Here is a 16,915-nt window from a genome sequence, read left to right on the forward strand (position 1 = left end):
ATTAGGGATCCTCTTTGATTAAAAGTTGTCCATATTGGGTACTCACCGACGAGCCAGTGTGGACTCTCTGGCACGAAGCAGAGCGCGATGACAGCGGCGACGGGGCAGACGAGGTTGACGAGGGCCACTGTGCGCCAGGGCAGCAGGTTGCCCAGCAGAAACTGCGTGAACACGCCCACGATCACCGACGTCGAGCTGGTGGCCGACAGCGCGCCGCGGAAGCGCGGCTCCGTGATCTCCGCCACGTACGTCAGCACCTGCCGGCAGCGTCACAGCGACGTCACACCCTAGGTTCTGCGCAAACTTCTTTTCGGCTCTCTTCTGCTTAGCACTGAAAATCGTGTCCTGTATCTCGCCCCACTGTCACAATAAATAGCAAGATTATACACTGTCTGATCAAAAGTATCCAGAGACCTTTTAATGCCAGCCGGTGTGGCCGTGCGGTTCTAGGCGCTACAGTCTGGAACTGCGTGACCGCTACGGTCGCAGGTTCGAACCCTGCCTCGGGCATGGATGTGTGTGATGTCCTTGGGTTAGGTTTAAGTAGTTCTAGTTCTAGGGAACTGATGACCTCAGATATTAAGTCCCATAGTGCTCAGAGCCATTTGAACCATTTTTGAACCTTTTAATGGACTCATCTTCATGTTGGCATGAACTCTGCTTGAGACACTTCCACTGACGTGTCTGAATGTCTTCGATGGAACGGACGCCCATTCTACCGTAGCCACAGCTAAGGAAGGTAGTGATGTTGGATGCTGGGGTCCAAAAATAAACGTCCTTGTAAATCATCCCAAGGTGTTCCATTGGATTCAGCTCGCAACTTTGGGTTATGCAGAAACTACTGCCTCACGGACGCTGCTTTATGACAGTGCGTTGTTATGCTGATAAAATAATCTTCTCTGAACTGCTGCTTTACTGTGTGCAGCACACAATGCTGTAAAGTATGTTCGTAATCTTCCAGATTTTTCGTTTAATTAAGCGCAATAAGGGAACTATACCCTAACCATAAGAAGTACAACAGTACCATAACATCGCCTCCGTACTTCACTGTTGGCATTACACACAATGACGGGTAAAGTTCTCCAGGCATTCGCCAAACCCAAACTCTACCAATGAATAGTCACAGGCTACAGTGTTAGTTGTCACTCCAAATCACTCGTTTACAGTCATCCACTGTCAAGTGGCGTTCATCTTTACACTAATTCAAGCGTCGTTTAGCATTAACTACAAAAACCTGATACTTATGAGTAGATGCTCGACCAGATGTACCCACATGTTCTTTTTATCCTTGGTTTCCTGTGAACGGGTATCACGGAGGAGCTGGTTGGAGCACAGACGTATTTATCTTGTACCGCTGACGAGCATTTGCCAATCATCTGACGACATGACGTCATATTCACTCTCCAGTGAAGTAACATCATATTCTTATTCACTTTTTGAGCCTCTAAATTAAGTCTTTAAGTCAGGATCACTATAGTCATCCACTTTTGGAAGCACTGCAAAAAATGGTTCAAATGGCTCTGAGCACTATGGGACTTAACTATTGAGGCCATCAGCCCCCTAGAACTTAGAACTACTTAAACCTAACTAACGTAAGGACATCACACACATCCATGCCCGAAGCAGGATTCGAACCTGCGACCGTAGCGGTCACGCGGTTCCAAACTGACGCGCTTAGAACCGCACGCTACAACGGCCGGCTGGAAGCACTGCATAAACGACAATGCAGAACAGGGGCTGCAGTCGTGTGTTTTGTTGTCGAGTATCCAAAGCTGCACGAAGTAAGGAGATATCTAGCGGCAACCACATCAGCCGAACCACGACAACCGGGCTGTAAATGTAGGGCTGACGCTCTTTAGTCGCCGAGTACTTAACTACTAGCGCTGAAACGTATGCGCGAGATCTTATTTTTCAAAAGTCTGTTCTTAAGTTGACCGAGTATACTCTGGATTTTAAATTTCTATCTATGTGCCATAGCCTAGGTCTTTCAACTGGGTCGTTTGCGTTGGTTCACTGCAAACCTTTTCATTGGTCTTCTGAAATGAAAGCCACCCTGATGCAATCTTCTACGCACTGTTTGGGCTGAGATATGAATTCCTGTTGCCCGGACGAAGTCAGTTCCAATATTTCCTAAATATTGGAACTGACTTCTCCCGGGCAACAGGGAGTTAATGTTGGGCGCCTGCGAGTTGGCAGTTGGAGGAAATGATCCTGCATTGGTGTTGTCACAACAAAGACGACCGCTGCGAGGCCTATCGTTCACATTTGCCGTCTCCCTGTACTTGCTCCACACCTTAAATTTGGAAATTTGTGGTAAGTTCCTATGGGACCAAACTGCTGAGGTCATCGGTCCCGAGGCTTACACACTATTTAAATTAACTTATGCTAAGGACAAAACACACACACACACACACACACACACACACACACACACACACACACACACACACACACACACTCACACACACACAATGTCCGGACGAGGGGAGCCGCGCGAACCGTGGCAAGGTGCTCAAGAAGGCGTGGCTACCCCGTGCGGCGCACCACACTTAGACGCATTTTTGAGTGACATGCAAGCGATCTGCAACGTCTTCTATGTATGACCTGCTGAAAGTGAAGCCACTATCCTGGCTATCAAAGTGTTGTATGCCTCTACGTGGCATGTTATTGCAGCGAAGCTGTTGTTAATACTGTACGGCTCGCGGTGTGCCGCAACGGCAGCGGTATTTTTACATGATTGGGAAACGCCCACAAAGGATGGCAGTATTAAAAAGCGTCCAATATTCATCTTTTAGTTCTGCAGCTGTATTTGCAGTTAAATTATACGGTATTGGTTCTGCCTTTATGCAGAAACACTGTTTTTCTCTTTTTACCCAAAATATTTCGGCACCGCTGTGCTAATAGCAGTGAGTTTTGTTTATTGAAAACTGTAAAAAGTTAACATATTTTTGGCTGTAACCGGTCTAAAAAAAGTGAGGCCCAAAGGAAGGTTTTGTTGGTTTTGCTTCTTACTGTGATTTTATTTTATAAGATTTTGCAGGACCTTCTGTATGGTGTCTTGCACTGATCTGAGCCGCAACAATTGAAGTCACTTTGAATGGGTTCAGATAAAGTGGCATATTCCGTTTCAACTCTGAAATATTTTGATCCAACTTCCTGCAAGAAACACAACTTTCTTCAGATGCCAGTGCAGTAGATTCCCGTGCCAGAACCACCAGCTCCATCGTTTTCTGCTAACCGTTCACCTGGAAATTCCAAATTTGTTTCTCCTCTCGACATAAGTCCCCCACCTGCTCTCTCCAGAAGTTCAAATTCCAGCAGAGGAGGTAAAAGTGCTGCGATTGTGACTTTTCCTAACAAATTGCAACGTCAAGCTTCATTGTAGAGGTCTGAAGAAAGAAGAAGGAAGCTGAACACCTCCTATACATGTTCGAAAGAACTTTAAAGAAAAGACACCCAATAGTGAAACAGTCTTTCCAATCGTCTGAAAAAAAGAATAAAAGTGATATCGACTTTGATGACTCTTCCTCTGAACCAGCCTTGGTTACTACAGATGAGAAAGGTGGTATATATGAGGAATGTCTCTACTGCTCTGAGCCCTAAAAAATAGCCAACACGGCGAGAAGCGGATTAAATGCATAAAATGTCTCCAGTGGGCTCACGAATTGTGTGCGGGAAAGGAAAAATATAGTTGGAAAACATAAATATGTGATGTATGTTCCACTAAATAACGTAAGGTGATAGTTAATGCTATTCAGATAAATATGTTTCTTTTTATATTCCAAAAATACATATATTTTCATTAAATTTAACCATCCGAAATTAGGGACACTAATATCCGAAATTGAGAACCCTTTCTCCAATGTTGTAAAAGGCACTTCTTTTAATTCCATTAAATTAGTTCATAATGTTTTGAGAATATTTGAATTTTGAACACAGGATATAGAACAGAGAGTTCAAGAACGAATTTTCATTTTCTGTGAAACATTATTGTCACCAAATTTTATAAAACTGCAAATGGTATCTGGAATATGGCTCTCTTGCCTTACTATTACAAATTCTTTAAACAAAAATCAGTTGAACTGACGATCAGCATTTTGAAAGTTGTTTTTTCAGGCGAATATTTACTGTGTCGCTAATTTGTTGCATGTGTCATGATTCTCAGTTGCCACACTTTGTCCTTGTAGTCATTCTGATATTGGCTCAATATATACAGTGGGTGAGAGATTTCTTAATTCCTAGCTGTTTCCATGGCTGCACTCATGTATCAGTAGTTTTGTTGCGATGAGTGATGGTAGGTAGGCGGTTGTATGTGTGGTAACGTCAGCTACCCTCACATGTCTGCCTGCCCGGCTAAGCATAGCTTGGTGGCAGTTTGGAAGGTAGGATGCGAGGTACTGGCGGAAGTGAGGACGAGTTGTGAGCCGTGCTTGGGTAGCTCAGATGGTAGAGCATTTGCCCGCGAAAGACAAAGGTCCCGAGTTTGAGTCTCGGTCCGGCACACAGTTTTAATCTGCCAGAAAGTTTCATAGCTTGTGGTGTTCGCACCCCCTCCCCCTCAGCCCCCAACCAACTGCCCCTACGAAGGACGCAGCGGCACGCGCTGCATCGCTACAGAGCAGTGTGTATGTAGGTGCATGGGCAGAAGCACGCATCCATGTATTGTGTTACTGAAGTAGCTGTAAATTGTACAACGTGAACCTTATGCAACAAATGTAATATTCTTTATCATGGTTTATGTTCAAAGTTGTGAAAAAGATATGGTCCATTCCTTTACTCCACCCTCCTAGGGGTTGAGGTTTTTTACTTTTTTTTTTTACTTTTGAAAGTAGACTGTGGTCTCCCTCAGGATTCAGGCTGTCTCCATGACAAATTTCATCGAAATCGGTTCAATGGTTTAGTTGCGAAAACGTAACAGACTAAGTTATTTTCGCATTTAATGATACTGGTATGGGGATATGGATTAAACTCGTTGAGGATTGTATAAGCACTGTGTTCATTAAGTTTAGTTCTATTACATAGAACATAGCCGGCCGCGGTGGCCGTGCGGTTATAGGCGCTCCAGTCCGGAGCCGTGCTGCTGCTACGGTCGCAGGTTCGAATCCTGCCTCGGGCATGGGTGTGTGTGTGATGTCCTTAGGTTAGTTAGGTTTAAGTAGTTCTAAGTTCTAGGGGACTGATGACCACAGCAGTTGAGTCCCATAGTGCTCAGAGCCATTTGAACCATTTTGAACATAGAACATATCAACAAATAAAAGCATTTTTACAAATATAATAAAGTTCAAAATAATAAGAGCAAATAGTTTTTTCAAAGAATAAATGTTTCCCTAATTCGCGTAATTTTATTCAAATCAATAAATATCTTGCACTACCCACTTTCTAAAAGAGCCTATGTACTTCCTCATATTTGAAGCTGTCTCCTAGGCGCTTCAGTCTGGAACCGCGCGACCGCTACGGTCGCAATATCGAATCCTGCCTCGGGCATGGATGTGTGTGATGACCTTAGGTTAGTTAGGTTTAAGTAGTTCTAAGTTCTAGGGGACTGATGACCTCGGATGTTAAGTCCTATAGTGCTCAGAGCCATTTGAACCATTTGAAGCTGTCTCCATAGCAAATTTAATCGGAATCGTTTCAGCGGTTTAGACGTAAAACAGACATTGTCACTTTTACATTTGCGATATTACTGTGGAGATGGATTTTAATGCTTGTGTAGAGGGATCTTTGATTTTGAAGCACTTGGCAATGGCCATTCGTCGAAGTCAGCTGACAGAGCATAAGTGAATGATGATACAAGGGGACTTTCAAGTAAAAAAATGTCTTAAACAACTGAAGGTGGCATAATCTTAAAGTTGCTAAGGAAAATCAGAAGGTAATTATGAGCAGCTTAAGTGTGCGTCGTGTTCGATAAGACGTGTGCGGCATGAATACATCAGTCCTTCTACTGTAAGTCGCGTGCAGGTTTAACTGCCTTTTGCTGCAGGCGATACTTTACCCGCCATAAAGTGCGACAGGCTGCAGTCGACCGTGAATTTAGCTATTTCCTTAAGCGAGGTTACGATGCAGTCAGGTATAGATGTCAAACCAACATGGAAATCAGGCAATAAAACTTCCTGCGGGGCGTCGAAGAATTAACTCTGCGGTTCGTACTGTACGACGACTTCCCCGATGAGACCAAAACTAAATTTACCATCGCGTAATAATTCTGAATATATATATATATATTTGCAAGATTTAATCGGATAAACGACATCGTTTGAAGACATATACTGTACTAGTGTATCTACGTGGCATTGCAAGCTACTTATACAATAATCTTACAGTCTGCGGTTCATAAAATATAAGGTTTTAATAATGGTTAAAGATTAATATACTATCTAAATAGTGTTATTTTCTTGCCATTCATACATGGACTGTCCCTTAGCGTATGGTGAACTGTTCAGGATTTATACGAATTTAGCAAAACAGTCACGCAAAACTAGATGCCAAAAGAAATTATGCAGTAACATTTTTAGAGAATGTAAGATCACATATCGTGCCGTCTTACATGTATGTTTCCTGAAATGACTCAGGGAATTAACAATATATTTCCGAAAATAATGGCACACCCTCAAAAACCATGTTTAGTGATGCCGTGATATACGCGCATACTGAGAGACTGTAGTTTTAGTGATTCTTTCGTCACGATCAACGGTGATCAGGTGGCGCTCAGAGGCAGTAACTGTGCTGTGTTTAGAGGTAAACAGTGTTTGCAACATTCATTCTAGGGTACAATCATGCCCCAACGACGAGTACGTACTGTAGCTTAGCAGTTAAGCCATTTCCACCGGCCCTCGGAAGTTCGATGGACTTATCGAAGGACTGCCGTACATGGTGGGCGCAATGTATAGATGGGTGTCGCTGCTTTCAGCTGTGGTCTGTGCAACATTCCCACACCTACAGAACAGGTTCTGGACATCCGCATAGTGCAGACAGACGTGAAGATCGACTCATAGTGCGAGCAGCGGTGGCCGCCTGCACATGGTACAGGGACGGAATCCGGGCACATGTTAAACCTCCTGGGCGATTAAGGACTATTGGGAACATTCTGCTTGCAGCAGGATAAAGAACGCTTGTGCCTCTGGGTAGGCTACCACTGAGACCACGACACTAGCAAGCACGGCTACTCTGGCTTTGTGAAAGCGTCGTGAAAGAGTTGACTGGAGAAAGGAATGGAGCTCTGTTGTCTTCAGCGATAAGAGTGATTCAAAAATGGCTCTGAGCGCTATGGGACGTAACATCTGAGGTCATCAGTCCCCTAGAACTTAGAATTACTTAAACCTAACTAACCTAAGGACATCACACAGATCCATGCCCGAGGCAGGATTCGAACCTGCAACCGTAACGGTCGCGCGGTTCCAGACTGTAGCGCCTAGAACCGCTCGGCCACACCGGCCGGCTAAGAGTGGGTTCTGTCTGTATGCGACTAAACGACCTATACGTGTATGGTGCAGACCTGGCGAGCTGCATTTGCCCATGACACACAGGTGCCAGAGCAAACTCTAGAACGTGCGTGCCATCAGTTACAACTCGCGCTCACATTTGGCATTTCTGCAAAGTAAAGTAACTAGTGCCTGCTACATTAAACAGGCTTTTATCCCCGTGCTACTGCTATTCCCTCGTCTGGAAAGTAATGTGCGTTTTCAGCAGGACAATGCACGTCCACAAACGGCTGCTAAAACGCAACGTGCTCTTCACGATTTACAACTGCCCTGGCCGGCAATATCACCAGATCTCTCGCTAATTGAACACGTGTGGGAAGCGGGAATTTACTCGTTCTTCAGGGCGTGCAAGTACCATTGCCGAACTGGAACAACAGTCTCAAGATGCTTGGGACTCTATCGCAGGATGCCATTCGGCACCTTTATGATCGTTTGCGTGCGAGAATGCACGTATGCGCTGCTGCCAGAGGGAGGCACACTGTGCGTTGATGCGACTGTCTGGGCGACCTTACTGTGACACGTTTGTTTCATTTCTTCTTATTTCTTCATTACGTATCACGAATTATCTATCACCTAGTTCATTTGCACAAGGTGCTTTTTATCAGCATCTGGTTCTACTTTTGACAGACTTGTGTATAATGTGCTGCTTATTGCCCGTCATAATGACGACATGGCATTAGTGATAAACACAATTTATAATCAAAAATTTCTGAAGATCGAGGATGAGAGGTTAAACTGCCGAAACCGTCGTCTACATCTACATGATTACTCTGTAATTCACAGTTAAGTGTATGGCGATGGGTTCACTTTAACCGCCTTTAAGCTACTCCTCTACCGTTCCACTCTCGAAAAGCGCTCGAGAAAGTCGAACTCTTAGATCTTTCCGTGCGAGCTTTGATTTCTCTTATCTTATTATGACGATCATTTCACTAATTACACTGTAGGAAATACTGTAACCAGCCACAAGATTTCTTGAAATGATTGTATTATACCATTGCTAGTTTCAGGCCTGAGCCCCTCATCAGATGGTAGCGTTGAATCCTCGCAAGTTTTACATTTGTGTACTCAACGCCCTGTAGACGAAGAAGGGCTCGGGCCCGAAACTAGTAATGGTATAACGAAATCATTTCAAGAGAACTTGCGGTTGGTTGCACCATTTCCTACAGTGTAGTTTACGAAAAATGCTGTGGCGTTCTCCAACCAAAATGGTTAAAATAATAATGATCATTTCTCCCTCTGTAGGTAGGCTCCAAAAAAATATTTTCACACTCCGAGGTGAAAGCTGGTGCTTGAAATTTCATGAGAATTTCCTGCCGCGGCGAAAAATAACTTTGTTTTAATGACTGCCACCTCAATTCGTGTATCATGTACCCTCTCCCTCATTTCACGATAGTACAAAACGAGCTGCCCATCTTTGAACTTTTTCGATGTCCTCCGTCAATCCTATCTGATGTGGATCCCACATCGCACACCAGTACTCCAGAAGACGGTGACAAGCGTAGAGTAAGCAGTTTCTTTAACAGATCTGTTACATTTTCTAACTTTTCTGCCAATAAATCGCAGTCTTTGGTTTGGTTTCCCCCACAGCACTACCTATGTAATCGTTCCGTTTTAAGTTACCCGTATTCTTATCCTCAGGTATGTAATTGAATTCACAGCCTTTGCGTTTGTGTGATTTATCGTGTAACCTAAAATTTGACAGTTTTCTTTCAGCACCCATGTACATGAGCTCACGTTTTACGTTATTAAGATTCAGTTGCAACTTTTTGCAGTATACAGATATTTTATCTTAATAATTATGCAATTGGTTTTGATCTTAAGAAGACGGTAAATGACAGTATCACCTGCAAACAATCTGAGAGGCCTGCTCAGCTTGTCTCTTAAATCATGTGTGTAGATCAGGAACAACAAATGGTTCAAATGGCTCTGAGCACTATGGGACTTAACATCTGAGGTCATCAGTCCTCTAGAACTTAGAACTACTTAAACCTAACTAACCTAAGGACATCTCACACATCCATGCCCGAGGCAGGATTCGAACCTCCGACCGGAGCGGTCTCGCGGTTCCAGACTGAAGCGCCTAGAACCGCTCAGCCATACTGGCCGGCCAGGAACAACAGAGAACCAATAACACTTCCTTGGGAAACGCCGGCCATCACTTCTCTTATGTGATGACTTTCCGTCAGTCATGATCTGTGATCTTTCTGACAGGAAATCACGAATCCAGTCCCACAACTGAGAAGATACTCCATAGGCAATCAATTTAGTTAGAAGTCCTTGTGAACAATCCTTTCAAGAGTCTTCTGGAAGTCTAAAAGTATGGTTCAAATGGCTCCATCACAGCAAAAACTTTATTTCAGTCTGGTGATTCGGCCTGCTGTGTTGCCATTCATGAAGAGTGTCAATATATTGTCTTGGCCTGCTCGATCACCAGACCTGTTCAAATGGTGCAAATGGCTCTGAGCACTATGGGACTCAACTGCTGTGGTTATCAGTCCCCTAGAACTTAGAACTACTTAAACCTAACTAACCTAAGGACATCACACACATCTATGCCCGAGGCAGGATTCGAACCTGCGACCGTAGCAGTCGCACGGTTCCGGACTGCGCGCCTAGAACTCTAAAAGTATGGAATCACTTTGATGTTCCCTGTCGATATCAATCATTACTTAATGAGAATAAAGAGCTAGTTCTGTTTCACAATAACGATGTTTTCTGAATCCATGTTGGCTATTTGTAAAGACTCGCTTTCTTCGAGATAATTCATAATGTTCGAGCCGGTGTATGTTCCAAAATCCTACTGCAAATAGACGTTAGTGGTATGGTCTGTAATTCAACGGATTACTCCCGTTTTATTTCTTGGATATTGACGAGACCTGTGCAACTTTCCAGTTTTTGGGTATATCATTGTGAGATATGGAGCGGCTGTATCAGCATACTCTGAAAGGTATCTGAGTGGTATACAAACTGGACCGGAGGCCGTGCGGTTCTTAGATATTCTAAGCTGCATCGCTACACCGAGGATCAGGGGCGATTCTAGAAGTCGGTCAAGGGCAAATGGGGGGGGGGGGGAGGGGGTTTGAGGGAATGGAATATCGCTTAACAAAAGAAGAGTTGGGGTCCTCCACCGCAAAATTGGTAAAATTTGGTTTTGTTTGAAGTAGTTTTTGGTAACTGTTTTGGAGTTCAGGGTAAAAAATGCGTTATAATAAATAATAAGACGCCCATTTTAAGTTAAATGATATTTATTTGTTTGGATGGTAAGCTATTTGCCTTTCTTATTCTTTTGTTAAAATGTGCTTGAACTACATTGAAATTTATATTTCTACACAATTATATAAAAAATGATTGAATCCGTTGGAGTAATATATTCGCTGATTTCTAAAGTCATTTTATCCAGTGTAATATGATATTCCATTGGAGGGGGCTATAGTCCGCATAGCCCCCCCCCCCTCTTCCCACTACCCCTGCCGAGGATGTCTACTTTTAATGATACATATTAATTAATGCGATCTTGACAATAAATTTTTTTTTCAAATTATGTATGGATCGCTCCTTCTATTTTCTCAATATAAAAACCACAAGGTAATCACAGTCATCATGTAGAGTTTTCTCTTATCACACAGCAGAAATTCGCGCGTCACCCAATATTTTCATTATGCTACACGAGTCATGTTTCACCGCGATGAAATACGAGAGGAAAATTGTCGAGCGATACCCTTGCCAGTAGCTCAGCTCTCAACAAACCGTTCCTGATGATCTTGACTAACGCACTGGGAGCAATATAGACACTAATCTCTACTTCTCGCCTGATGTGACGACCTAGGCGCGAGCCCATACTCTGCTGTCTTTCGGAACAAGCACACGGTTCTAGGGCCAAAGGAACCATTCTGATACACAATTGACAGATCGTCTAATGCCTTCGGTAACTCTGGCGAGAAACGTACAGCCTCTCTCCCAAAAGCTCTCATTAAGATCTACATGAAATTCAGTTAACTGGGTCTTCGACATACTGGCACATCTACAGTGGGATGCTACTGTAACGAGACTACCGGTGCTCGTCATAAAATCAGATAGTTTCGTTTCTGGCGCAGACTACTGATGATCAATTTGTGGTTTCTACTCTCTATACACCGTGGGAATTTGAATCTTGGGATCCATGCAAATACGGAATTTCTATGCCATGTCCTTAGAGTTAAATTAAATACTCGTCTTGCAATCCATATTCTGATATTCTGTGCTGTGCATAACTGAATACCAGGATGGTCCCTCTGAGCAGGGCACGGTCAATATTCTTCTCCATTGTTCCACAACTGGATTTTCTGCTCCATCTCTTATATCTTCGAAAATAGACAACATTAAACCCTTATCTTCCTTCTATGTTTAGCTGCTGCTACGGTCTGATTAAGCGACTAAGGCCTGCTATCAGGCTTCGAGACTTTGTAACTAAAAGTCTAAGAAGTCGACCTTGCCTAACCCTAGGCAGACGGGTCACAGTTGGCGGATAGTGAACGTTCCACCAGATATGGTGGACAGTTGCAAATACAGAATAAGCAGTCCTGCACCAAGGCAAAATAAAACCAAATCCACTTTGCGTCTGTCTTGTAGCAAGCGGCAAAGAGGTCAGTGTCTGTTCACCAGTGGTGCGGCTGAAATTTATATTCTGGAACTAACTCTTCCAGTCTTAACACTTTGAGTTTACTCAATGAGTCTACTCAACCCCACCTGATTCCAGGTACAATCATCATGGAGCATATTGATAATCACAATATTACCCCAGGTGGTCAATCCACTTCCGGCATTACTGGCAAAATTGGTATTTCGGTTTCTGGGGCGACCAGGTTAAAATGCAGTGTGATTCAACAGAGGAAGTCGGAATCCTCTGGCCAACTTAAAACCACAACAGTCACATTTGTTTTTGCAACACTTAACATATGAACACTTTTGCAACCAGGTAAACTTCATATATTGGGAGATACATTAAAAGAACAGAAGATTCAAATTTTGGAACTTCACGAAACACGAATGACGGACAATCATGGATTTCGGTACTTATAGTCTTTTTAAAAGTAAAACTGATAAAAGAGTACTTCATAATGCACCACATCTTGGTGTTGCTTTTGCAGTCTCCAAAAATATTTTAAATTCAATAACGGAGATAAAAACCGTTAATAATAGACTAATGACAATTTCTCTTGCATGCGCAAATCAGATATACACTTTAATTAATGCCCACATGCCAGTCAATGAGGATAACCGCAAAAAAAACCTGAAGAAGTTAATGATGCTTGCGAAACGTTAGAAAGCATCATCTTGAACATTCCCTCAAGCCATGTTAAAATTTTAGTGGGTGATTTTAATGCTCAAATAGGTAAAGAGAAAAAATATAAGGTGGATGGATTTCCTGCGCATAAATAGACAAACCAAAATTGCCAAAGACTTCTTGAAACGTGCAAAACATTTAACCTTAAATCATGTCATCACATTTTAAAAGGAAATCCTCTAAACAAAAAACTTGGCGAGCACCCAATACATTTATTGGGGGATTTCAAATCGATCATGTAGCAATTTCATGCCCTAACTATAAAGAAATTTTAAATGTCCAAATTAGGAAAGGGGCTGATATAGATTCTGAGCATTATTTAATGCGAATAAAAGTAAACAACCTCAAAAAATATTCAAACCAAAAAATAATTTTCCAAAATTTGATACTGCTAAAATAACCCCAACTCTAACAAGCGAACTTGACAAAAAACAATCCAACAACTGGCAAAGCCTAAAAGAAAAGTTCATCAAAACAACACAAAATTTAGTTTCGCTTCGAAACAAACACCCTTGGTAGAAAGTGGATTCTGAAACAGCAGTTAAGTCTGGGCAGGAGGCATTCAAAAATTAGAATTGTAACAAAACTGAAAATACGTACAGCATCTTTCTAACTAGAATGAAATTTTCACTCTACAGCGGAGTGATCGCTGATATGAAACTTCCTGGCAGATTAAAACTGTGTGTCGGAGCGAGACTCGAACTCGGGAGCTTTGCCTTTCGCGGACAAGTGCTCTACCAACTGAGCTACCCAAGCACGACTCACGCCCCGTTCTCACAGCTTTACTTCTGCCAGTATCTCGTCTCCTACCTTCCAAACTTTATATATATATATATAAAGAGCAGACACCACACACACACGTGTGTGTGTGTGTGTGGTGTCTGCTCTTTTGCTTTTCGGACATGTCTGAAAGAACCGACATCACATGTATAATTAAGACGTTGACGCACAATGATCCCTTCCCATTGACATAAATCAATGTCCACTGACAGCTCATGTTTGTAATTCCTTTGTGTTCTGATACTATATCTTTCATTTTTCTCGTTTCTCAATATGCCATTAGCTGTGAAAATACTACTTATGACAGCAGCTAAATGAATTGTTACTCTCATGCCACGTCGTTATAACCTAATTAAATGATGTTTACAACAATTAATTTGTCAAACAAGGCTGTGTCGTGCTGTCTTTTATCTTGGTTCATTACTTGATGAAAAGTGTTTTTTTCCTAAAAGCAAATTTTCTCTTCCTGGATAATTCGTTAATTTTTTTACTATAAATATTTCACAAGATGTCAAATCAGCTCGTTACTTTCGCACCGGCAAGTGAATCTAGAACTGTGGATGCAAGTATAACATCTTATTACTTAGTAGCAAAGACTCTGGTTGCGCACATGAAGCACTAAGTATATACAGCCATACGACTTGTGTGAGATAATGGTAATTTTGTTTACAGGTCACTGCATATAGCTATCATTAAAATTCGGAAAACAACGTTAGGTAAATGAATAGCATAACTTTCATCTAACTCAAACGATTTAAACAGCATACGCCAGGACAATTCTCAGGAAGCACGAATTTTGTCTGGCCCATATTTAATTGGCAATTGGACTGACATCTCTTGGTAATAAAAGAAGCTGTGAGCTATCGTGCTGCCCAGACCGCGTGACTGAAGCTCCAGTTCCACCTGAGCCGCGACAACATGTCTGCTCCTGAACTGCAGCGCCACTACGGTACGAGCTGCCTGACCGCAAAGTAGTTCGGTGCGAGCTTCAGCCACTTGTTGCCCACCTGACTCCATCGCCAACTGGGGTGAGCTACATTTTCTGTGTCACCTTTCCCCGCATTTCCCATTGTTGTCCTTAAACAATAACTCCATACCAAAACATCTGCCCTTATCAGCTTAGTATCTGATAACTCCTGAATCATAGGTCATTTAGGAAGTCGATGGTAGCTCACACCCGTCTCCTGATAATGGTAGCTGACTTCAACCTGGTACTGCAGTCGGACGGTCTTAAGTCTATCTCATGTGTCCACAAGCCTGGTAGGGTAAATAAGGGATGTGAGCAGCGTCAGATGTTGAGTCATCAGTCTGAAGGGCATGGGGATGCTGTGTATTCGAGCAATATGGCGTTGTCAGCATTTGATGGAGTTTGAAAGGGGCCTTATTAGGAAGTGTCCATTTAGCAGGCTGGTCAGATTGTGTGAATAACCACATTTACGAGGCCTTTAGATGTGACGGAGGTCCGGTGCTGAACTGCATGTGAACGTCATCGAAGTTCTGGTCGACCACCCCTGGCCACCACAAGGGAGGATCACCTTATTCTGCACATAGTAATCCCTTCACATCTGATCCTGCCAACCAAGAACAAGTAATGGAAACTCTGTCACATTGTGAGCCATTTCACAGCATTGGTCAGAGACTAGCAGCAGTCAGACTACAGTTTACCATCCCATGCACACACCACAACAAAAATGGCTGCATTTGGAAGGTGCCTTGATTGAAACACATGAACTGCTGAGGAATAGCTTTGCACTGTGTTTAGGAATGAATCGCGATTAAGAGCTACCCCTGATGACTGTTGTCGTGAATAGGCCGGTGACCTAGAAGAGGTCCCATTGTCCGAATGTTTTGGAGAGGCACAGTGGTGTTATGCCTGGCATCATGGTGTCAGGAGCCATCGGGTAAGACATAAGGTCACGGATAGTAGTGACTGAGGGGATTCTGTTGGCACAATGGTACATCACGGACATTCTGCGTCTTCATGTGTTACCTCTCATGTAACAGTATCACGGCGCCATTTTACAGTTGAATGATGCTTGTCCAAACATGGCATATATCTCTATGAACTGTCTGCATGATAATGAAGTGCTCATGTGGCCAGTAAGATCACCAAATGTGTCTCTAACAGAACGTGTGGAATCAGCTCAAATGTCAATTCTGTCCCAGCGTCAGTATCAAGTACAGCAGTTGTGGGCACAGATCTTCAATGGAGAGCAAATTGCCCGTGGCTGAGAGTAACAATGCATGATTGACAAATAATTCACATTGTCCAGATAATTTTGAGTACAGATTACAATGTAGTTGGCTGTTGCTCAAAAGTGTGGGGCGAACACCTACACACTTGATGCCAAGCAGCTAATTGTTTACAATGTGCAGCTACATATGCATTGCAGACGTCTTTTTCTGTAAGAATGAACACAGCAGGCAGATAGACATCTGAATGAAGCGTTCAGTTTTTTTTCCTTTGTTTATGACTGGCATATATTCATTTTGATCTGACCTACCAATTTAACAGGCTGTTGTGCCACTTTTCCAGTTTTACATCCAATTCTACGACCTGTCTTACCAATCTGCCAATTATTCAGCTAATTTATGGATTACGCATCCTACCATTTTGGCAGTTTCTTCTTAATTTTTGTGGCCAGTTTGCCAATTTTACCAATTTGCAGATAGGGTCCAACACTTAGCTAATTTTTTCCAAAGAGTCAGGTGGTGTCCGCTGCCGTGCGGCTCCTCTCAGCTTGCACGGTCATTGCCGCCATTTAAAAAAAATATTTTAAAAATGATTTTTATATTTTAACTACCGCTTTCACCAGATGACGGTATATTGGACGTGAATGGTGGGGAGTGGCTACAGGGCAATATTCAACATTACCATGTTATAAATCGCGTATATTGCCTGAGGATGCAATGGAGTGGTGCGAAACCGATCGCAGATTTAATAAAAATCATTCATACAGCCAGTGCGGAATTTTCTTTGGAAAAATGTCGAACTTTGGCTGTGGTTGCCCGCCCTACAAAACAACACGTTACTTAGCTAAATTGGTTATGGCTGTCTCTCTACAGAGCATGTATCTAGAATGGAGAGCATGTTGCCCGAAAACAGTGGCGAAATTGGCTGGGAGCATGATGATGTTCACTCTTTGCAATTACCTGGGAGCAAAATGGGGGAGGGAGGTCAGTGGCCTTGAATATAACAAGGAAAATTACCTCAGAACTGGAATAGCTGGCACCAGAATATGCTGACATAGCGAGTCTCCGGAATGCTGACCTCAAAAATGTGCTGACATCAGTAGTTATTGCCAGAAACAGCAGTGCCCTCCTTCTCGATATA

General features: G+C 42.9%; 1 protein-coding gene across 2 annotated transcripts in view; it reads right to left on the reverse strand.

Moving 5' to 3' along the window:
• The window catches only part of LOC126482332 (uncharacterized), a 652,552-nt gene that overhangs the window by 256,386 nt on the left and 379,251 nt on the right, over nucleotides 1-16,915 (reverse strand). For both annotated transcript variants that reach the window (XM_050106392.1, XM_050106393.1), the window contains exon 7: nucleotides 47-257. In XM_050106392.1, coding sequence (XP_049962349.1) covers nucleotides 47-257 — 211 coding nt within the window. The remainder of the gene's footprint in view (nucleotides 1-46; nucleotides 258-16,915) is intronic.

This window comes from Schistocerca serialis, chromosome 5 (assembly GCF_023864345.2).
Source record: "Schistocerca serialis cubense isolate TAMUIC-IGC-003099 chromosome 5, iqSchSeri2.2, whole genome shotgun sequence".
Classification (NCBI taxonomy): Eukaryota; Metazoa; Arthropoda; class Insecta; order Orthoptera; family Acrididae; genus Schistocerca; species Schistocerca serialis.